Source organism: Gadus macrocephalus, chromosome 3 (genome assembly GCF_031168955.1).
Source record: "Gadus macrocephalus chromosome 3, ASM3116895v1".
Classification (NCBI taxonomy): Eukaryota; Metazoa; Chordata; class Actinopteri; order Gadiformes; family Gadidae; genus Gadus; species Gadus macrocephalus.
In genome coordinates, this window is record NC_082384.1 from 10,891,285 (window position 1) to 10,910,649 (window position 19,365).

General features: G+C 44.4%; 2 protein-coding genes across 2 annotated transcripts in view; both read right to left on the reverse strand.

The window, feature by feature from the left end:
• The window catches only part of LOC132454064 (uncharacterized), a 167,130-nt gene that overhangs the window by 77,327 nt on the left and 70,438 nt on the right, over positions 1-19,365 (reverse strand). The window lies entirely within an intron of this gene.
• LOC132453725 (integumentary mucin C.1-like) overlaps positions 13,082-19,365 on the reverse strand; it is a gene marked incomplete at its 3' end in the record, with an annotated part of 68,293 nt that continues 62,009 nt past the window's right edge. Inside the window, exon 4 of the mRNA XM_060046670.1 lies at positions 13,082-13,138. Within this exon, the coding sequence (XP_059902653.1) occupies positions 13,082-13,138 (57 nt within the window). The remainder of the gene's footprint in view (positions 13,139-19,365) is intronic.

Here is a 19,365-nt window from a genome sequence, read left to right on the forward strand (position 1 = left end):
AGGCTGTTCTTGTTTTTCCTTCAGTTCTTGTTTTGGGTACAGCAGTAGACGTAATAGGTCTTGGAGTTTTTGTTGACCCTGCAGTTGTCGATGTTACTTCAGCAGTTGTAGTTGTTGGTCCTGCATTTGGTCTTGCCGTTTTCGCAGTCGTAGTTATTGGACCTGCAGTGGTTTTTGTTAGTCCACCAGTTGTTGTTGTTGTGGGTCCTGATGTAGAAGTTGCTGTTTCTGCGGCTGTTGTTGTTTTTCCTTCAGTTTTTGTTTTGGGTATAGCAGTGGAAGTGATAGTTCTTGCAGTTTTTGTTAGTCCTACAGTTGTTGTTGGTACTGCAGTTGTGGTTGCAGGTTTTTCTGCAAAAGTTGTTGATCCTGCAGTTGACGATGTTAGTTCAGCAGTTCTAGTTGTTGGACCTGCCGTTGTTCTTGGAGTTTTCGCAGTCGTAGTTGTTGGTCCTTCTGTTGTGGATGTAGATCCTGCAGATGTTGTTGTTGCTACTGCGGTTGTCACAAGTTCGGCAGTTGTTGTTTTTCGTCCTTTTGTTGATGGTCCTGCAGTGTTTTTTGTTAGTCCACCAGTTGTTGTGGGTTCTGTTGTAGAAGTTGTTGGTTCTGAGGCCGTTGTTGTTTTTCCTTCAGTTTTTGTTTTTGGTACAGCAGTAGAAGTGATAGATCTTGCAGTTTTTGTTGGTCCTCCAGTTGTTGTAGGTACTGCAGTTGTGGTTGCAGGTTTTTCTGCAAAAGTTGTTGATCCTGCAGTTGACGATGTTAGTTCAGCAGTTCTAGTTGTTTGACCTGCCGTTGTTCTTGGAGTTTTCGCAGTCGTAGTTGTTGGTCCTGCAGTTGTTGATGTCAGTTCAGCAGATGTCTTTATTGGCCCTGTTGTTGTTTTGGGTCCTGCTTTAGTAGTTGTTGGTACAGCAGTTGATGTTGTTGGTACTGTAGTCGTTTTTGTTATTCCTGCAGTTGATTTCTGTAATGCAGCTGAGGTGAGTCCTGCTGAAATTGTTCTGGGTCTTGCATTCGTTGCTATTGGTCCTGCAGTTGTCATTGTTGGTCCTGCAGGTGTTAGTCCTCTCGTTGTGGGTGTGGGTCCTTCTGTTGCGGATGTAGATCCTGCAGATGTTGTTGTTGCTACTGCGGTTGGCAGAAGTTCGGCAGTTGTTGTTTTTCGTCCTTTTGTTGATGGTCCTGCAGTGGTTTTTGTTAGTCCAACATCTGTCGTTATTGGCCCGGTTGTTGTTGTTGGTAGTCCTGATGTAGAAGTTGTTGGTTCTGAGGCTGTTGTTGTTTTTCCTTCAGTTTTTGTTTTGGGTACAGCAGTAGACGTAGTAGGTCTTGGAGTTTTTGTTGGTCCTGCAGTTGTGGTTGCAGGTTTTTCTGCAAAAGTTGTTGACCCTGCAGTTGTCGATGTTACTTCAGTAGTTGTAGTTGTTGGTCCTGCCGTTGGTCTTGCCGTTTTCGCAGTCGTAGTTGTTGGACCTGCAGTGGTTTTTGTTAGTCCACCAGTTGTTGTTGTTGTGGGTCCTGATGTAGAAGTTGCTGGTTCTGCGGCTGTTGTTGTTTTTCCTTCAGTTTTTGTTTTGGGTATAGCAGTAGAAGTGATAGTTCTTGCAGTTTTTGTTAGTCCTACAGTTGTTGTTGGTACTGCAGTTGTGGTTGCAGGTTTTTCTGCAAAAGTTGTTGATCCTGCAGTTGACGATGTTAGTTCAGCAGTTCTAGTTGTTGGACCTGCCGTTGTTCTTGGAGTTTTCGCAGTCGTAGTTGTTGGTCCTGCAGTTGTTGATGTCAGTTCAGCAGATGTCTTTATTGGCCCTGTTGTTGTTTTGGGTCCTGCTTTAGTAGTTGTTGGTACAGCAGTTGATGTTGTTGGTACTGTAGTCGTTTTTGTTATTCCTGCAGTTGATTTCTGTAATGCAGCTGAAGTGAGTCCTGCTGAAATAGTTCTGGGTCTTGCATTCGTTGTTATTGGTCCTGCAGTTGTGATTGTTGGTCCTGCAGGTGTTAGTCCTCTCGTTGTGGGTGTGGGTCCTTCTGTTGTGGATGTAGATCCTGCAGATGTTGTTGTTGCTACTGCGGTTGTCACAAGTTCGGCAGTTGTTGTTTTTCGTCCTTTTGTTGATGGTCCTGCAGTGTTTTTTGTTAGTCCACCAGTTGTTGTTGTTGTGGGTTCTGTTGTAGAAGTTGTTGGTTCTGAGGCCGTTGTTGTTTTTCCTTCAGTTTTTGTTTTTGGTACAGCAGTAGAAGTGATAGATCTTGCAGTTTTTGTTGGTCCTCCAGTTGTTGTAGGTACTGCAGTTGTGGTTGCAGGTTTTTCTGCAAAAGTTGTTGATCCTGCAGTTGACGATGTTAGTTCAGCAGTTCTAGTTGTTGGACCTGCCGTTGTTCTTGGAGTTTTCGCAGTCATAGTTGTTGGTCCTGCAGTTGTTGATGTCAGTTCAGCAGATGTCTTTATTGGCCCTGTTGTTGTTTTGGGTCCTGCTTTAGTAGTTGTTGGTACAGCAGTTGATGTTGTTGGTACTGTAGTCGTTTTTGTTATTCCTGCAGTTGATTTCTGTAATGCAGCTGAAGTGAGTCCTGCTGAAATAGTTCTGGGTCTTGCATTCGTTGTGATTGGTCCTGCAGTTGTCATTGTTGGTCCTGCAGGTGTTAGTCCTCTCGTCGTGGGTGTGGGTCTTTCTGTTGTGGATGTAGATCCTGCAGATGTTGTTGTTGCTACTGCGGTTGGCAGAAGTTCGGCAGTTGTTGTTTTTCGTCCTTTTGTTGATGGTCCTGCAGTGGTTTTTGTTAGTCCAACATTTGTCGTTAGTGGTCCGGTTGTTGTTGTTGGTAGTCCTGATGTAGAAGTTGTTGGTTCTGAGGCTGTTGTTGTTTTTCCTTCAGTTCTTGTTTTGGGTACAGCAGTAGACGTAATAGGTCTTGGAGTTTTTGTTGGTCCTGCAGTTGTGGTTGCAGGTTTTTCTGCAAAAGTTGTTGACCCTGCAGTTGTCGATGTTACTTCAGCAGTTGTAGTTGTTGGTCCTGCCGTTGGTCTTGCCGTTTTCGCAGTCGTAGTTGTTGGACCTACAGTGGTTTTTGTTAGTCCACCAGTTGTTGCTGTTGTGGGTCCTGATGTAGAAGTTGCTGGTTCTGCGGCTGTTGTTGTTTTTCCTTCAGTTTTTGTTTTGGGTATAGCAGTAGAAGTGATAGTTCTTGCAGTTTTTGTTAGTCCTACAGTTGTTGTTTGTACTGCAGTTGTGGTTGCAGGTTTTTCTGCAAAAGTTGTTGATCCTGCAGTTGACGATGTTAGTTCAGCAGTTCTAGTTGTTGGACCTGCCGTTGTTCTTGGAGTTTTCGCAGTCGTAGTTGTTGGTCCTGCAGTTGTTGATGTCAGTTCAGCAGATGTCTTTATTGGCCCTGTTGTTGTTTTGGGTCCTGCTTTAGTAGTTGTTGGTACAGCAGTTGATGTTGTTGGTACTGTAGTCGTTTTTGTTATTCCTGCAGTTGATTTCTGTAATGCAGCTGAAGTGAGTCCTGCTGAAATAGTTCTGGGTCTTGCATTCGTTGTTATTGGTCCTGCAGTTGTCATTGTTGGTCCTGCAGGTGTTAGTCCTCTCGTTGTGGGTGTGGGTCCTTCTGTTGTGGATGTAGATCCTGCAGATGTTGTTGTTGCTACTGCGGTTGTCACAAGTTCGGCAGTTGTTGTTTTTCGTCCTTTTGTTGATGGTCCTGCAGTGTTTTTTGTTAGTCCACCAGTTGTTGTTGTTGTGGGTTCTGTTGTAGAAGTTGTTGGTTCTGAGGCCGTTGTTGTTTTTCCTTCAGTTTTTGTTTTTGGTACAGCAGTAGAAGTGATAGATCTTGCAGTTTTTGTTGGTCCTCCAGTTGTTGTAGGTACTGCAGTTGTGGTTGCAGGTTTTTCTGCAAAAGTTGTTGATCCTGCAGTTGACGATGTTAGTTCAGCAGTTCTAGTTGTTGGACCTGCCGTTGTTCTTGGAGTTTTCGCAGTCGTAGTTGTTGGTCCTGCAGTTGTTGATGTCAGTTCAGCAGATGTCTTTATTGGCCCTGTTGTTGTTTTGGGTCCTGCTTTAGTAGTTGTTGGTACAGCAGTTGATGTTGTTGGTACTGTAGTCGTTTTTGTTATTCCTGCAGTTGATTTCTGTAATGCAGCTGAAGTGAGTCCTGCTGAAATAGTTCTGGGTCTTGCATTCGTTGTGATTGGTCGTGCAGTTGTCATTGTTGGTCCTGCAGGTGTTAGTCCTCTCGTTGTGGGTGTGGGTCCTTCTGTTGCAGATGTAGATCCTGCAGATGTTGTTGTTGCTACTGCGGTTGGCAGAAGTTCGGCAGTTGTTTTTCGTCCTTTTGTTGATGGTCCTGCAGTGGTTTTTGTTAGTCCAACATCTGTCGTTATTGGCCCGGTTGTTGTTGTTGGTAGTCCTGATGTAGAAGTTGTTGGTTCTGAGGCTGTTCTTGTTTTTCCTTCAGTTCTTGTTTTGGGTACAGCAGTAGACGTAATAGGTCTTGGAGTTTTTGTTGACCCTGCAGTTGTCGATGTTACTTCAGCAGTTGTAGTTGTTGGTCCTGCATTTGGTCTTGCCGTTTTCGCAGTCGTAGTTATTGGACCTGCAGTGGTTTTTGTTAGTCCACCAGTTGTTGTTGTTGTGGGTCCTGATGTAGAAGTTGCTGGTTCTGCGGCTGTTGTTGTTTTTCCTTCAGTTTTTGTTTTGGGTATAGCAGTGGAAGTGATAGTTCTTGCAGTTTTTGTTAGTCCTACAGTTGTTGTTGGTACTGCAGTTGTGGTTGCAGGTTTTTCTGCAAAAGTTGTTGATCCTGCAGTTGACGATGTTAGTTCAGCAGTTCTAGTTGTTGGACCTGCCGTTGTTCTTGGAGTTTTCGCAGTCGTAGTTGTTGGTCCTTCTGTTGTGGATGTAGATCCTGCAGATGTTGTTGTTGCTACTGCGGTTGTCACAAGTTCGGCAGTTGTTGTTTTTCGTCCTTTTGTTGATGGTCCTGCAGTGTTTTTTGTTAGTCCACCAGTTGTTGTGGGTTCTGTTGTAGAAGTTGTTGGTTCTGAGGCCGTTGTTGTTTTTCCTTCAGTTTTTGTTTTTGGTACAGCAGTAGAAGTGATAGATCTTGCAGTTTTTGTTGGTCCTCCAGTTGTTGTAGGTACTGCAGTTGTGGTTGCAGGTTTTTCTGCAAAAGTTGTTGATCCTGCAGTTGACGATGTTAGTTCAGCAGTTCTAGTTGTTTGACCTGCCGTTGTTCTTGGAGTTTTCGCAGTCGTAGTTGTTGGTCCTGCAGTTGTTGATGTCAGTTCAGCAGATGTCTTTATTGGCCCTGTTGTTGTTTTGGGTCCTGCTTTAGTAGTTGTTGGTACAGCAGTTGATGTTGTTGGTACTGTAGTCGTTTTTGTTATTCCTGCAGTTGATTTCTGTAATGCAGCTGAGGTGAGTCCTGCTGAAATTGTTCTGGGTCTTGCATTCGTTGCTATTGGTCCTGCAGTTGTCATTGTTGGTCCTGCAGGTGTTTGTCCTCTCGTTGTGGGTGTGGGTCCTTCTGTTGCGGATGTAGATCCTGCAGATGTTGTTGTTGCTACTGCGGTTGGCAGAAGTTCGGCAGTTGTTGTTTTTCGTCCTTTTGTTGATGGTCCTGCAGTGGTTTTTGTTAGTCCAACATCTGTCGTTATTGGCCCGGTTGTTGTTGTTGGTAGTCCTGATGTAGAAGTTGTTGGTTCTGAGGCTGTTGTTGTTTTTCCTTCAGTTTTTGTTTTGGGTACAGCAGTAGACGTAGTAGGTCTTGGAGTTTTTGTTGGTCCTGCAGTTGTGGTTGCAGGTTTTTCTGCAAAAGTTGTTGACCCTGCAGTTGTCGATGTTACTTCAGTAGTTGTAGTTGTTGGTCCTGCCGTTGGTCTTGCCGTTTTCGCAGTCGTAGTTGTTGGACCTGCAGTGGTTTTTGTTAGTCCACCAGTTGTTGTTGTTGTGGGTCCTGATGTAGAAGTTGCTGGTTCTGCGGCTGTTGTTGTTTTTCCTTCAGTTTTTGTTTTGGGTATAGCAGTAGAAGTGATAGTTCTTGCAGTTTTTGTTAGTCCTACAGTTGTTGTTGGTACTGCAGTTGTGGTTGCAGGTTTTTCTGCAAAAGTTGTTGATCCTGCAGTTGACGATGTTAGTTCAGCAGTTCTAGTTGTTGGACCTGCCGTTGTTCTTGGAGTTTTCGCAGTCGTAGTTGTTGGTCCTGCAGTTGTTGATGTCAGTTCAGCAGATGTCTTTATTGGCCCTGTTGTTGTTTTGGGTCCTGCTTTAGTAGTTGTTGGTACAGCAGTTGATGTTGTTGGTACTGTAGTCGTTTTTGTTATTCCTGCAGTTGATTTCTGTAATGCAGCTGAAGTGAGTCCTGCTGAAATAGTTCTGGGTCTTGCATTCGTTGTGATTGGTCCTGCAGTTGTCATTGCTGGTCCTGCAGGTGTTAGTCCTCTCGTTGTGGGTGTGGGTCCTTCTGTTGCGGATGTAGATCCTGCAGATGTTGTTGTTGCTACTGCGGTTGGAAGAAGTTCGGCAGTTGTTTTTCGTCCTTTTGTTGATGGTCCTGCAGTGGTTTGTGTTAGTCCAACATCTGTCGTTATTGGCCCGGTTGTTGTTGTTGGTAGTCCTGATGTAGAAGTTGTTGGTTCTGAGGCTGTTCTTGTTTTTCCTTCAGTTCTTGTTTTGGGTACAGCAGTAGACGTAATAGGTCTTGGAGTTTTTGTTGACCCTGCAGTTGTCGATGTTACTTCAGCAGTTGTAGTTGTTGGTCCTGCATTTGGTCTTGCCGTTTTCGCAGTCGTAGTTATTGGACCTGCAGTGTTTTTTGTTAGTCCACCAGTTGTTGTTGTTGTGGGTCCTGATGTAGAAGTTGCTGGTTCTGCGGCTGTTGTTGTTTTTCCTTCAGTTTTTGTTTTGGGTATAGCAGTGGAAGTGATAGTTCTTGCAGTTTTTGTTAGTCCTACAGTTGTTGTTGGTACTGCAGTTGTGGTTGCAGGTTTTTCTGCAAAAGTTGTTGATCCTGCAGTTGACGATGTTAGTTCAGCAGTTCTAGTTGTTGGACCTGCCGTTGTTCTTGGAGTTTTCGCAGTCGTAGTTGTTGGTCCTTCTGTTGTGGATGTAGATCCTGCAGATGTTGTTGTTGCTACTGCGGTTGTCACAAGTTCGGCAGTTGTTGTTTTTCGTCCTTTTGTTGATGGTCCTGCAGTGTTTTTTGTTAGTCCACCAGTTGTTGTGGGTTCTGTTGTAGAAGTTGTTGGTTCTGAGGCCGTTGTTGTTTTTCCTTCAGTTTTTGTTTTTGGTACAGCAGTAGAAGTGATAGATCTTGCAGTTTTTGTTGGTCCTCCAGTTGTTGTAGGTACTGCAGTTGTGGTTGCAGGTTTTTCTGCAAAAGTTGTTGATCCTGCAGTTGACGATGTTAGTTCAGCAGTTCTAGTTGTTTGACCTGCCGTTGTTCTTGGAGTTTTCGCAGTCGTAGTTGTTGGTCCTGCAGTTGTTGATGTCAGTTCAGCAGATGTCTTTATTGGCCCTGTTGTTGTTTTGGGTCCTGCTTTAGTAGTTGTTGGTACAGCAGTTGATGTTGTTGGTACTGTAGTCGTTTTTGTTATTCCTGCAGTTGATTTCTGTAATGCAGCTGAGGTGAGTCCTGCTGAAATTGTTCTGGGTCTTGCATTCGTTGCTATTGGTCCTGCAGTTGTCATTGTTGGTCCTGCAGGTGTTAGTCCTCTCGTTGTGGGTGTGGGTCCTTCTGTTGCGGATGTAGATCCTGCAGATGTTGTTGTTGCTACTGCGGTTGGCAGAAGTTCGGCAGTTGTTGTTTTTCGTCCTTTTGTTGATGGTCCTGCAGTGGTTTTTGTTAGTCCAACATCTGTCGTTATTGGCCCGGTTGTTGTTGTTGGTAGTCCTGATGTAGAAGTTGTTGGTTCTGAGGCTGTTGTTGTTTTTCCTTCAGTTTTTGTTTTGGGTACAGCAGTAGACGTAGTAGGTCTTGGAGTTTTTGTTGGTCCTGCAGTTGTGGTTGCAGGTTTTTCTGCAAAAGTTGTTGACCCTGCAGTTGTCGATGTTACTTCAGTAGTTGTAGTTGTTGGTCCTGCCGTTGGTCTTGCCGTTTTCGCAGTCGTAGTTGTTGGACCTGCAGTGGTTTTTGTTAGTCCACCAGTTGTTGTTGTTGTGGGTCCTGATGTAGAAGTTGCTGGTTCTGCGGCTGTTGTTGTTTTTCCTTCAGTTTTTGTTTTGGGTATAGCAGTAGAAGTGATAGTTCTTGCAGTTTTTGTTAGTCCTACAGTTGTTGTTGGTACTGCAGTTGTGGTTGCAGGTTTTTCTGCAAAAGTTGTTGATCCTGCAGTTGACGATGTTAGTTCAGCAGTTCTAGTTGTTGGACCTGCCGTTGTTCTTGGAGTTTTCGCAGTCGTAGTTGTTGGTCCTGCAGTTGTTGATGTCAGTTCAGCAGATGTCTTTATTGGCCCTGTTGTTGTTTTGGGTCCTGCTTTAGTAGTTGTTGGTACAGCAGTTGATGTTGTTGGTACTGTAGTCGTTTTTGTTATTCCTGCAGTTGATTTCTGTAATGCAGCTGAAGTGAGTCCTGCTGAAATAGTTCTGGGTCTTGCATTCGTTGCTATTGGTCCTGCAGTTGTCATTGTTGGTCCTGCAGGTGTTAGTCCTCTCGTTGTGGGTGTGGGTCCTTCTGTTGTGGATGTAGATCCTGCAGATGTTGTTGTTGCTACTGCGGTTGTCACAAGTTCGGCAGTTGTTGTTTTTCGTCCTTTTGTTGATGGTCCTGCAGTGTTTTTTGTTAGTCCACCAGTTGTTGTTGTTGTGGGTTCTGTTGTAGAAGTTGTTGGTTCTGAGGCCGTTGTTGTTTTTCCTTCAGTTTTTGTTTTTGGTACAGCAGTAGAAGTGATAGATCTTGCAGTTTTTGTTGGTCCTCCAGTTGTTGTAGGTACTGCAGTTGTGGTTGCAGGTTTTTCTGCAAAAGTTGTTGATCCTGCAGTTGACGATGTTAGTTCAGCAGTTCTAGTTGTTGGACCTGCCGTTGTTCTTGGAGTTTTCGCAGTCGTAGTTGTTGGTCCTGCAGTTGTTGATGTCAGTTCAGCAGATGTCTTTATTGGCCCTGTTGTTGTTTTGGGTCCTGCTTTAGTAGTTGTTGGTACAGCAGTTGATGTTGTTGGTACTGTAGTCGTTTTTGTTATTCCTGCAGTTGATTTCTGTAATGCAGCTGAAGTGAGTCCTGCTGAAATAGTTCTGGGTCTTGCATTCGTTGTGATTGGTCCTGCAGTTGTCATTGTTGGTCCTGCAGGTGTTAGTCCTCTCGTCGTGGGTGTGGGTCTTTCTGTTGTGGATGTAGATCCTGCAGATGTTGTTGTTGCTACTGCGGTTGGCAGAAGTTCGGCAGTTGTTGTTTTTCGTCCTTTTGTTGATGGTCCTGCAGTGGTTTTTGTTAGTCCAACATTTGTCGTTAGTGGTCCGGTTGTTGTTGTTGGTAGTCCTGATGTAGAAGTTGTTGGTTCTGAGGCTGTTGTTGTTTTTCCTTCAGTTCTTGTTTTGGGTACAGCAGTAGACGTAATAGGTCTTGGAGTTTTTGTTGGTCCTGCAGTTGTGGTTGCAGGTTTTTCTGCAAAAGTTGTTGACCCTGCAGTTGTCGATGTTACTTCAGCAGTTGTAGTTGTTGGTCCTGCCGTTGGTCTTGCCGTTTTCGCAGTCGTAGTTGTTGGACCTACAGTGGTTTTTGTTAGTCCACCAGTTGTTGCTGTTGTGGGTCCTGATGTAGAAGTTGCTGGTTCTGCGGCTGTTGTTGTTTTTCCTTCAGTTTTTGTTTTGGGTATAGCAGTAGAAGTGATAGTTCTTGCAGTTTTTGTTAGTCCTACAGTTGTTGTTGGTACTGCAGTTGTGGTTGCAGGTTTTTCTGCAAAAGTTGTTGATCCTGCAGTTGACGATGTTAGTTCAGCAGTTCTAGTTGTTGGACCTGCCGTTGTTCTTGGAGTTTTCGCAGTCGTAGTTGTTGGTCCTGCAGTTGTTGATGTCAGTTCAGCAGATGTCTTTATTGGCCCTGTTGTTGTTTTGGGTCCTGCTTTAGTAGTTGTTGGTACAGCAGTTGATGTTGTTGGTACTGTAGTCGTTTTTGTTATTCCTGCAGTTGATTTCTGTAATGCAGCTGAAGTGAGTCCTGCTGAAATAGTTCTGGGTCTTGCATTCGTTGTGATTGGTCGTGCAGTTGTCATTGTTGGTCCTGCAGGTGTTAGTCCTCTCGTTGTGGGTGTGGGTCCTTCTGTTGCGGATGTAGATCCTGCAGATGTTGTTGTTGCTACTGCGGTTGGCAGAAGTTCGGCAGTTGTTTTTCGTCCTTTTGTTGATGGTCCTGCAGTGGTTTTTGTTAGTCCAACATCTGTCGTTATTGGCCCGGTTGTTGTTGTTGGTAGTCCTGATGTAGAAGTTGTTGGTTCTGAGGCTGTTCTTGTTTTTCCTTCAGTTCTTGTTTTGGGTACAGCAGTAGACGTAATAGGTCTTGGAGTTTTTGTTGACCCTGCAGTTGTCGATGTTACTTCAGCAGTTGTAGTTGTTGGTCCTGCATTTGGTCTTGCCGTTTTCGCAGTCGTAGTTATTGGACCTGCAGTGGTTTTTGTTAGTCCACCAGTTGTTGTTGTTGTGGGTCCTGATGTAGAAGTTGCTGGTTCTGCGGCTGTTGTTGTTTTTCCTTCAGTTTTTGTTTTGGGTATAGCAGTGGAAGTGATAGTTCTTGCAGTTTTTGTTAGTCCTACAGTTGTTGTTGGTACTGCAGTTGTGGTTGCAGGTTTTTCTGCAAAAGTTGTTGATCCTGCAGTTGACGATGTTAGTTCAGCAGTTCTAGTTGTTGGACCTGCCGTTGTTCTTGGAGTTTTCGCAGTCGTAGTTGTTGGTCCTTCTGTTGTGGATGTAGATCCTGCAGATGTTGTTGTTGCTACTGCGGTTGTCACAAGTTCGGCAGTTGTTGTTTTTCGTCCTTTTGTTGATGGTCCTGCAGTGTTTTTTGTTAGTCCACCAGTTGTTGTGGGTTCTGTTGTAGAAGTTGTTGGTTCTGAGGCCGTTGTTGTTTTTCCTTCAGTTTTTGTTTTTGGTACAGCAGTAGAAGTGATAGATCTTGCAGTTTTTGTTGGTCCTCCAGTTGTTGTAGGTACTGCAGTTGTGGTTGCAGGTTTTTCTGCAAAAGTTGTTGATCCTGCAGTTGACGATGTTAGTTCAGCAGTTCTAGTTGTTTGACCTGCCGTTGTTCTTGGAGTTTTCGCAGTCGTAGTTGTTGGTCCTGCAGTTGTTGATGTCAGTTCAGCAGATGTCTTTATTGGCCCTGTTGTTGTTTTGGGTCCTGCTTTAGTAGTTGTTGGTACAGCAGTTGATGTTGTTGGTACTGTAGTCGTTTTTGTTATTCCTGCAGTTGATTTCTGTAATGCAGCTGAGGTGAGTCCTGCTGAAATTGTTCTGGGTCTTGCATTCGTTGCTATTGGTCCTGCAGTTGTCATTGTTGGTCCTGCAGGTGTTAGTCCTCTCGTTGTGGGTGTGGGTCCTTCTCTTGCGGATGTAGATCCTGCAGATGTTGTTGTTGCTACTGCGGTTGGCAGAAGTTCGGCAGTTGTTGTTTTTCGTCCTTTTGTTGATGGTCCTGCAGTGGTTTTTGTTAGTCCAACATCTGTCGTTATTGGCCCGGTTGTTGTTGTTGGTAGTCCTGATGTAGAAGTTGTTGGTTCTGAGGCTGTTGTTGTTTTTCCTTCAGTTTTTGTTTTGGGTACAGCAGTAGACGTAGTAGGTCTTGGAGTTTTTGTTGGTCCTGCAGTTGTGGTTGCAGGTTTTTCTGCAAAAGTTGTTGACCCTGCAGTTGTCGATGTTACTTCAGTAGTTGTAGTTGTTGGTCCTGCCGTTGGTCTTGCCGTTTTCGCAGTCGTAGTTGTTGGACCTGCAGTGGTTTTTGTTAGTCCACCAGTTGTTGTTGTTGTGGGTCCTGATGTAGAAGTTGCTGGTTCTGCGGCTGTTGTTGTTTTTCCTTCAGTTTTTGTTTTGGGTATAGCAGTAGAAGTGATAGTTCTTGCAGTTTTTGTTAGTCCTACAGTTGTTGTTGGTACTGCAGTTGTGGTTGCAGGTTTTTCTGCAAAAGTTGTTGATCCTGCAGTTGACGATGTTAGTTCAGCAGTTCTAGTTGTTGGACCTGCCGTTGTTCTTGGAGTTTTCGCAGTCGTAGTTGTTGGTCCTGCAGTTGTTGATGTCAGTTCAGCAGATGTCTTTATTGGCCCTGTTGTTGTTTTGGGTCCTGCTTTAGTAGTTGTTGGTACAGCAGTTGATGTTGTTGGTACTGTAGTCGTTTTTGTTATTCCTGCAGTTGATTTCTGTAATGCAGCTGAAGTGAGTCCTGCTGAAATAGTTCTGGGTCTTGCATTCGTTGTGATTGGTCCTGCAGTTGTCATTGCTGGTCCTGCAGGTGTTAGTCCTCTCGTTGTGGGTGTGGGTCCTTCTGTTGCGGATGTAGATCCTGCAGATGTTGTTGTTGCTACTGCGGTTGGAAGAAGTTCGGCAGTTGTTTTTCGTCCTTTTGTTGATGGTCCTGCAGTGGTTTTTGTTAGTCCAACATCTGTCGTTATTGGCCCGGTTGTTGTTGTTGGTAGTCCTGATGTAGAAGTTGTTGGTTCTGAGGCTGTTCTTGTTTTTCCTTCAGTTCTTGTTTTGGGTACAGCAGTAGACGTAATAGGTCTTGGAGTTTTTGTTGACCCTGCAGTTGTCGATGTTACTTCAGCAGTTGTAGTTGTTGGTCCTGCATTTGGTCTTGCCGTTTTCGCAGTCGTAGTTATTGGACCTGCAGTGGTTTTTGTTAGTCCACCAGTTGTTGTTGTTGTGGGTCCTGATGTAGAAGTTGCTGGTTCTGCGGCTGTTGTTGTTTTTCCTTCAGTTTTTGTTTTGGGTATAGCAGTGGAAGTGATAGTTCTTGCAGTTTTTGTTAGTCCTACAGTTGTTGTTGGTACTGCAGTTGTGGTTGCAGGTTTTTCTGCAAAAGTTGTTGATCCTGCAGTTGACGATGTTAGTTCAGCAGTTCTAGTTGTTGGACCTGCCGTTGTTCTTGGAGTTTTCGCAGTCGTAGTTGTTGGTCCTTCTGTTGTGGATGTAGATCCTGCAGATGTTGTTGTTGCTACTGCGGTTGTCACAAGTTCGGCAGTTGTTGTTTTTCGTCCTTTTGTTGATGGTCCTGCAGTGTTTTTTGTTAGTCCACCAGTTGTTGTGGGTTCTGTTGTAGAAGTTGTTGGTTCTGAGGCCGTTGTTGTTTTTCCTTCAGTTTTTGTTTTTGGTACAGCAGTAGAAGTGATAGATCTTGCAGTTTTTGTTGGTCCTCCAGTTGTTGTAGGTACTGCAGTTGTGGTTGCAGGTTTTTCTGCAAAAGTTGTTGATCCTGCAGTTGACGATGTTAGTTCAGCAGTTCTAGTTGTTTGACCTGCCGTTGTTCTTGGAGTTTTCGCAGTCGTAGTTGTTGGTCCTGCAGTTGTTGATGTCAGTTCAGCAGATGTCTTTATTGGCCCTGTTGTTGTTTTGGGTCCTGCTTTAGTAGTTGTTGGTACAGCAGTTGATGTTGTTGGTACTGTAGTCGTTTTTGTTATTCCTGCAGTTGATTTCTGTAATGCAGCTGAGGTGAGTCCTGCTGAAATTGTTCTGGGTCTTGCATTCGTTGCTATTGGTCCTGCAGTTGTCATTGTTGGTCCTGCAGGTGTTAGTCCTCTCGTTGTGGGTGTGGGTCCTTCTGTTGCGGATGTAGATCCTGCAGATGTTGTTGTTGCTACTGCGGTTGGCAGAAGTTCGGCAGTTGTTGTTTTTCGTCCTTTTGTTGATGGTCCTGCAGTGGTTTTTGTTAGTCCAACATCTGTCGTTATTGGCCCGGTTGTTGTTGTTGGTAGTCCTGATGTAGAAGTTGTTGGTTCTGAGGCTGTTGTTGTTTTTCCTTCAGTTTTTGTTTTGGGTACAGCAGTAGACGTAGTAGGTCTTGGAGTTTTTGTTGGTCCTGCAGTTGTGGTTGCAGGTTTTTCTGCAAAAGTTGTTGACCCTGCAGTTGTCGATGTTACTTCAGTAGTTGTAGTTGTTGGTCCTGCCGTTGGTCTTGCCGTTTTCGCAGTCGTAGTTGTTGGACCTGCAGTGGTTTTTGTTAGTCCACCAGTTGTTGTTGTTGTGGGTCCTGATGTAGAAGTTGCTGGTTCTGCGGCTGTTGTTGTTTTTCCTTCAGTTTTTGTTTTGGGTATAGCAGTAGAAGTGATAGTTCTTGCAGTTTTTGTTAGTCCTACAGTTGTTGTTGGTACTGCAGTTGTGGTTGCAGGTTTTTCTGCAAAAGTTGTTGATCCTGCAGTTGACGATGTTAGTTCAGCAGTTCTAGTTGTTGGACCTGCCGTTGTTCTTGGAGTTTTCGCAGTCGTAGTTGTTGGTCCTGCAGTTGTTGATGTCAGTTCAGCAGATGTCTTTATTGGCCCTGTTGTTGTTTTGGGTCCTGCTTTAGTAGTTGTTGGTACAGCAGTTGATGTTGTTGGTACTGTAGTCGTTTTTGTTATTCCTGCAGTTGATTTCTGTAATGCAGCTGAAGTGAGTCCTGCTGAAATAGTTCTGGGTCTTGCATTCGTTGCTATTGGTCCTGCAGTTGTCATTGTTGGTCCTGCAGGTGTTAGTCCTCTCGTTGTGGGTGTGGGTCCTTCTGTTGTGGATGTAGATCCTGCAGATGTTGTTGTTGCTACTGCGGTTGTCACAAGTTCGGCAGTTGTTGTTTTTCGTCCTTTTGTTGATGGTCCTGCAGTGTTTTTTGTTAGTCCACCAGTTGTTGTTGTTGTGGGTTCTGTTGTAGAAGTTGTTGGTTCTGAGGCCGTTGTTGTTTTTCCTTCAGTTTTTGTTTTTGGTACAGCAGTAGAAGTGATAGATCTTGCAGTTTTTGTTGGTCCTCCAGTTGTTGTAGGTACTGCAGTTGTGGTTGCAGGTTTTTCTGCAAAAGTTGTTGATCCTGCAGTTGACGATGTTAGTTCAGCAGTTCTAGTTGTTGGACCTGCCGTTGTTCTTGGAGTTTTCGCAGTCGTAGTTGTTGGTCCTGCAGTTGTTGATGTCAGTTCAGCAGATGTCTTTATTGGCCCTGTTGTTGTTTTGGGTCCTGCTTTAGTAGTTGTTGGTACAGCAGTTGATGTTGTTGGTACTGTAGTCGTTTTTGTTATTCCTGCAGTTGATTTCTGTAATGCAGCTGAAGTGAGTCCTGCTGAAATAGTTCTGGGTCTTGCATTCGTTGTGATTGGTCCTGCAGTTGTCATTGTTGGTCCTGCAGGTGTTAGTCCTCTCGTCGTGGGTGTGGGTCCTTCTGTTGTGGATGTAGATCCTGCAGATGTTGTTGTTGCTACTGCGGTTGTCACAAGTTCGGCAGTTGTTGTTTTTCGTCCTTTTGTTGATGGTCCTGCAGTGTTTTTTGTTAGTCCACCAGTTGTTGTTGTTGTGGGTTCTGTTGTAGAAGTTGTTGGTTCTGAGGCCGTTGTTGTTTTTCCTTCAGTTTTTGTTTTTGGTACAGCAGTAGAAGTGATAGATCTTGCAGTTTTTGTTGGTCCTCCAGTTGTTGTAGGTACTGCAGTTGTGGTTGCAGGTTTTTCTGCAAAAGTTGTTGATCCTGCAGTTGACGATGTTAGTTCAGCAGTTCTAGTTGTTGGACCTGCCGTTGTTCTTGGAGTTTTCGCAGTCGTAGTTGTTGGTCCTGCAGTTGTTGATGTCAGTTCAGCAGATGTCTTTATTGGCCCTGTTGTTGTTTTGGGTCCTGCTTTAGTAGTTGTTGGTACAGCAGTTGATGTTGTTGGTACTTTGGTCGTTTTTGTTATTCCTGCAGTTGATTTCTGTAATGCAGCTGAAGTGAGTCCTGCTGAAATAGTTCTGGGTCTTGCATTCGTTGTGATTGGTCCTGCAGTTGTCATTGTTGGTCCTGCAGGTGTTAGTCCTCTCGTCGTGGGTGTGGGTCCTTCTGTTGTGGATGTAGATCCTGCAGATGTTGTTGTTGCTACTGCGGTTGGCAGAAGTTCGGCAGTTGTTGTTTTTCGTCCTTTTGTTGATGGTCCTGCAGTGTTTTTTGTTAGTCCAACATTTGTCGTTAGTGGCCCGGTTGTTGTTGTTGGTAGTCCTGATGTAGAAGTTGTTGGTTCTGAGGCTGTTGTTGTTTTTCCTTCAGTTTTTGTTTTGGGTACAGCAGTCGACGTAATAGGTCTTGGAGTTTTTGTTGGTCCTGCAGTTGTGGTTGCAGGTTTTTCTACAAAAGTTGTTGACCCTGCAGTTGTCGATGTTACTTCAGCAGTTGTAGTTGTTGGTCCTGCCGTTGGTCTTGCCGTTTTCGCAGTCGTAGTTGTTGGACCTGCAGTGGTTTTTGTTAGTCCACCAGTTGTTGTTGTTGCGGGTCCTGATGTAGAAGTTGCTGGTTCTGCGGCTGTTGTTGTTTTTCCTTCAGTTTTTGTTTTGGGTATAGCAGTAGAAGTGATAGTTCTTGCAGTTTTTGTTAGTCCTACACTTGTTGTTGGTACTGCAGTTGTGGTTGCAGGTTTTTCTGCAAAAGTTGTTGATCCTGCAGTTGACGATGTTAGTTTAGCAGTTCTAGTTGTTGGACCTGCCGTTGTTCTTGGAGTTTTCGCAGTCGTAGTTGTTGGTCCTGCAGTTGTTGATGTCAGTTCAGCAGATGTCTTTATTGGCCCTGTTGTTGTTTTGGGTCCTGCTTTAGTAGTTGTTGGTACAGCAGTTGATGTTGTTGGAACTGTAGTCGTTTTTGTTATTCCTGCAGTTGATTTCTGTAATGCAGCTGAAGTGAGTCCTGCTGAAATAGTTCTGGGTCTTGCATTCGTTGTTATTGGTCCTGCAGTTGTCATTGTTGGTCCTGCAGGTGTTAGTCCTCTCGTTGTGGGTGTGGGTCCTTCTGTTGTGGATGTAGATCCTGCAGATGTTGTTGTTGCTACTGCGGTTGTCACAAGTTCGGCAGTTGTTGTTTTTCGTCCTTTTGTTGATGGTCCTGCAGTGTTTTTTGTTAGTCCACCAGTTGTTGTTGTGGGTTCTGTTGTAGAAGTTGTTGGTTCTGAGGCCGTTGTTGTTTTTCCTTCAGTTTTTGTTTTTGGTTCAGCAGTAGAAGTGATAGATCTTGCAGTTTTTGTTGGTCCTCCAGTTGTTGTAGGTACTGCAGTTGTGGTTGCAGGTTTTTCTGCAAAAGTTGTTGATCCTGCAGTTGACGATGTTAGTTCAGCAGTTCTAGTTGTTGGACCTGCCGTTGTTCTTGGAGTTTTCGCAGTCGTAGTTGTTGGTCCTGCAGTTGTTGATGTCAGTTCAGCAGATGTCTTTATTGGCCCTGTTGTTGTTTTGGGTCCTGCTTTAGTAGTTGTTGGTACAGCAGTTGATGTTGTTGGTACTGTAGTCGTTTTTGTTATTCCTGCAGTTGATTTCTGTAATGCAGCTGAAGTGAGTCCTGCTGAAATAGTTCTGGGTCTTGCATTCGTTGTGATTGGTCCTGCAGTTGTCATTGTTGGTCCTGCAGGTGTTAGTCCTCTCGTCGTGGGTGTGGGTCCTTCTGTTGTGGATGTAGATCCTGCAGATGTTGTTGTTGCTACTGCGGTTGGCAGAAGTTCGGCAGTTGTTGTTTTTCGTCCTTTTGTTGATGGTCCTGCAGTGGTTTTTGTTAGTCCAACATTTGTCGTTAGTGGCCCGGTTGTTGTTGTTGGTAGTCCTGATGTAGAAGTTGTTGGTTCTGAGGCTGTTGTTGTTTTTCCTTCAGTTTTTGTTTTGGGTACAGCAGTCGACGTAATAGGTCTTGGAGTTTTTGTTGGTCCTGCAGTTGTGGTTGCAGGTTTTTCTACAAAAGTTGTTGACCCTGCAGTTGTCGATGTTACTTCAGCAGTTGTAGTTGTTGGTCCTGCCGTTGGTCTTGCCGTTTTCGCAGTCGTAGTTGTTGGACCTGCAGTGGTTTTTGTTAGTCCACCAGTTGTTGTTGTTGCGGGTCCTGATGTAGAAGTTGCTGGTTCTGCGGCTGTTGTTGTTTTTCCTTCAGTTTTTGTTTTGGGTATAGCAGTAGAAGTGATAGTTCTTGCAGTTTTTGTTAGTCCTACACTTGTTGTTGGTACTGCAGTTGTGGTTGCAGGTTTTTCTGCAAAAGTTGTTGATCCTGCAGTTGACGATGTTAGTTCAGCAGTTCTTGTTGTTGGACCTGCCGTTGTTCTTGGAGTTTTCGCAGTCGTAGTTGTTGGTCCTGCAGTTGTTGATGTCAGTTCAGCAGATGTCTTTATTGGCCCTGTTGTTGTTTTGGGTCCTGCTTTAGTAGTTGTTGGTACAGCAGTTGATGTTGTTGGTACTGTAGTCGTTTTTGTTATTCCTGCAGTTGATTTCTGTAATGCAGCTGAAGTGAGTCCTGCTGAAATAGTTCTGGGTCTTGCATTCGTTGTTATTGGTCCTGCAGTTGTCATTGTTGGTCCTGCAGGTGTTAGTCCTCTCGTTGTGGGTGTGGGTCCTTCTGTTGTGGATGTAGATCCTGCAGATGTTGTTGTTGCTACTGCGGTTGTCACAAGTTCGGCAGTTGTTGTTTTTCGTCCTTTTGTTGATGGTCCTGCAGTGTTTTTTGTTAGTCCACCAGTTGTTGTTGTTGTGGGTTCTGTTGTAGAAGTTGTTGGTTCTGAGGCCGTTGTTGTTTTTCCTTCAGTTTTTGTTTTTGGTACAGCAGTAGAAGTGATAGATCTTGCAGTTTTTGTTGGTCCTCCAGTTGTTGTAGGTACTGCAGTTGTGGTTGCAGGTTTTTCTGCAAAAGTTGTTGATCCTGCAGTTGACGATGTTAGTTCAGCAGTTCTAGTTGTTGGACCTGCCGTTGTTCTTGGAGTTTTCGCAGTCGTAGTTGTTGGTCCTGCAGTTGTTGATGTCAGTTCAGCAGATGTCTTTATTGGCCCTGTTGTTGTTTTGGGTCCTGCTTTAGTAGTTGTTGGTACAGCAGTTGATGTTTTTGGTACTGTAGTCGTTTTTGTTATTCCTGCAGTTGATTTCTGTAATGCAGCTGAAGTGAGTCCTGCTGAAATAGTTCTGGGTCTTGCATTCGTTGTGATTGGTCCTGCAGTTGTCATTGTTGGTCCTGCAGGTGTTTGTCCTCTCGTTGTGGGTGTGGGTCCTTCTGTTGTGGATGTAGATCCTGCAGATGTTGTTGTTGCTACTGCGGTTGGCAGAAGTTCGGCAGTTGTTGTTTTTCGTCCTTTTGTTGATGGTTCTGCAGTGGTTTTTGTTAGTCCAACATTTGTCGTTAGTGGCCCGGTTGTTGTTGTTGGTAGTCCTGATGTAGAAGTTGTTGGTTCTGAGGCTGTTGTTGTTTTTCCTTCAGTTTTTGTTTTGGGTACAGCAGTCGACGTAATAGGTCTTGGAG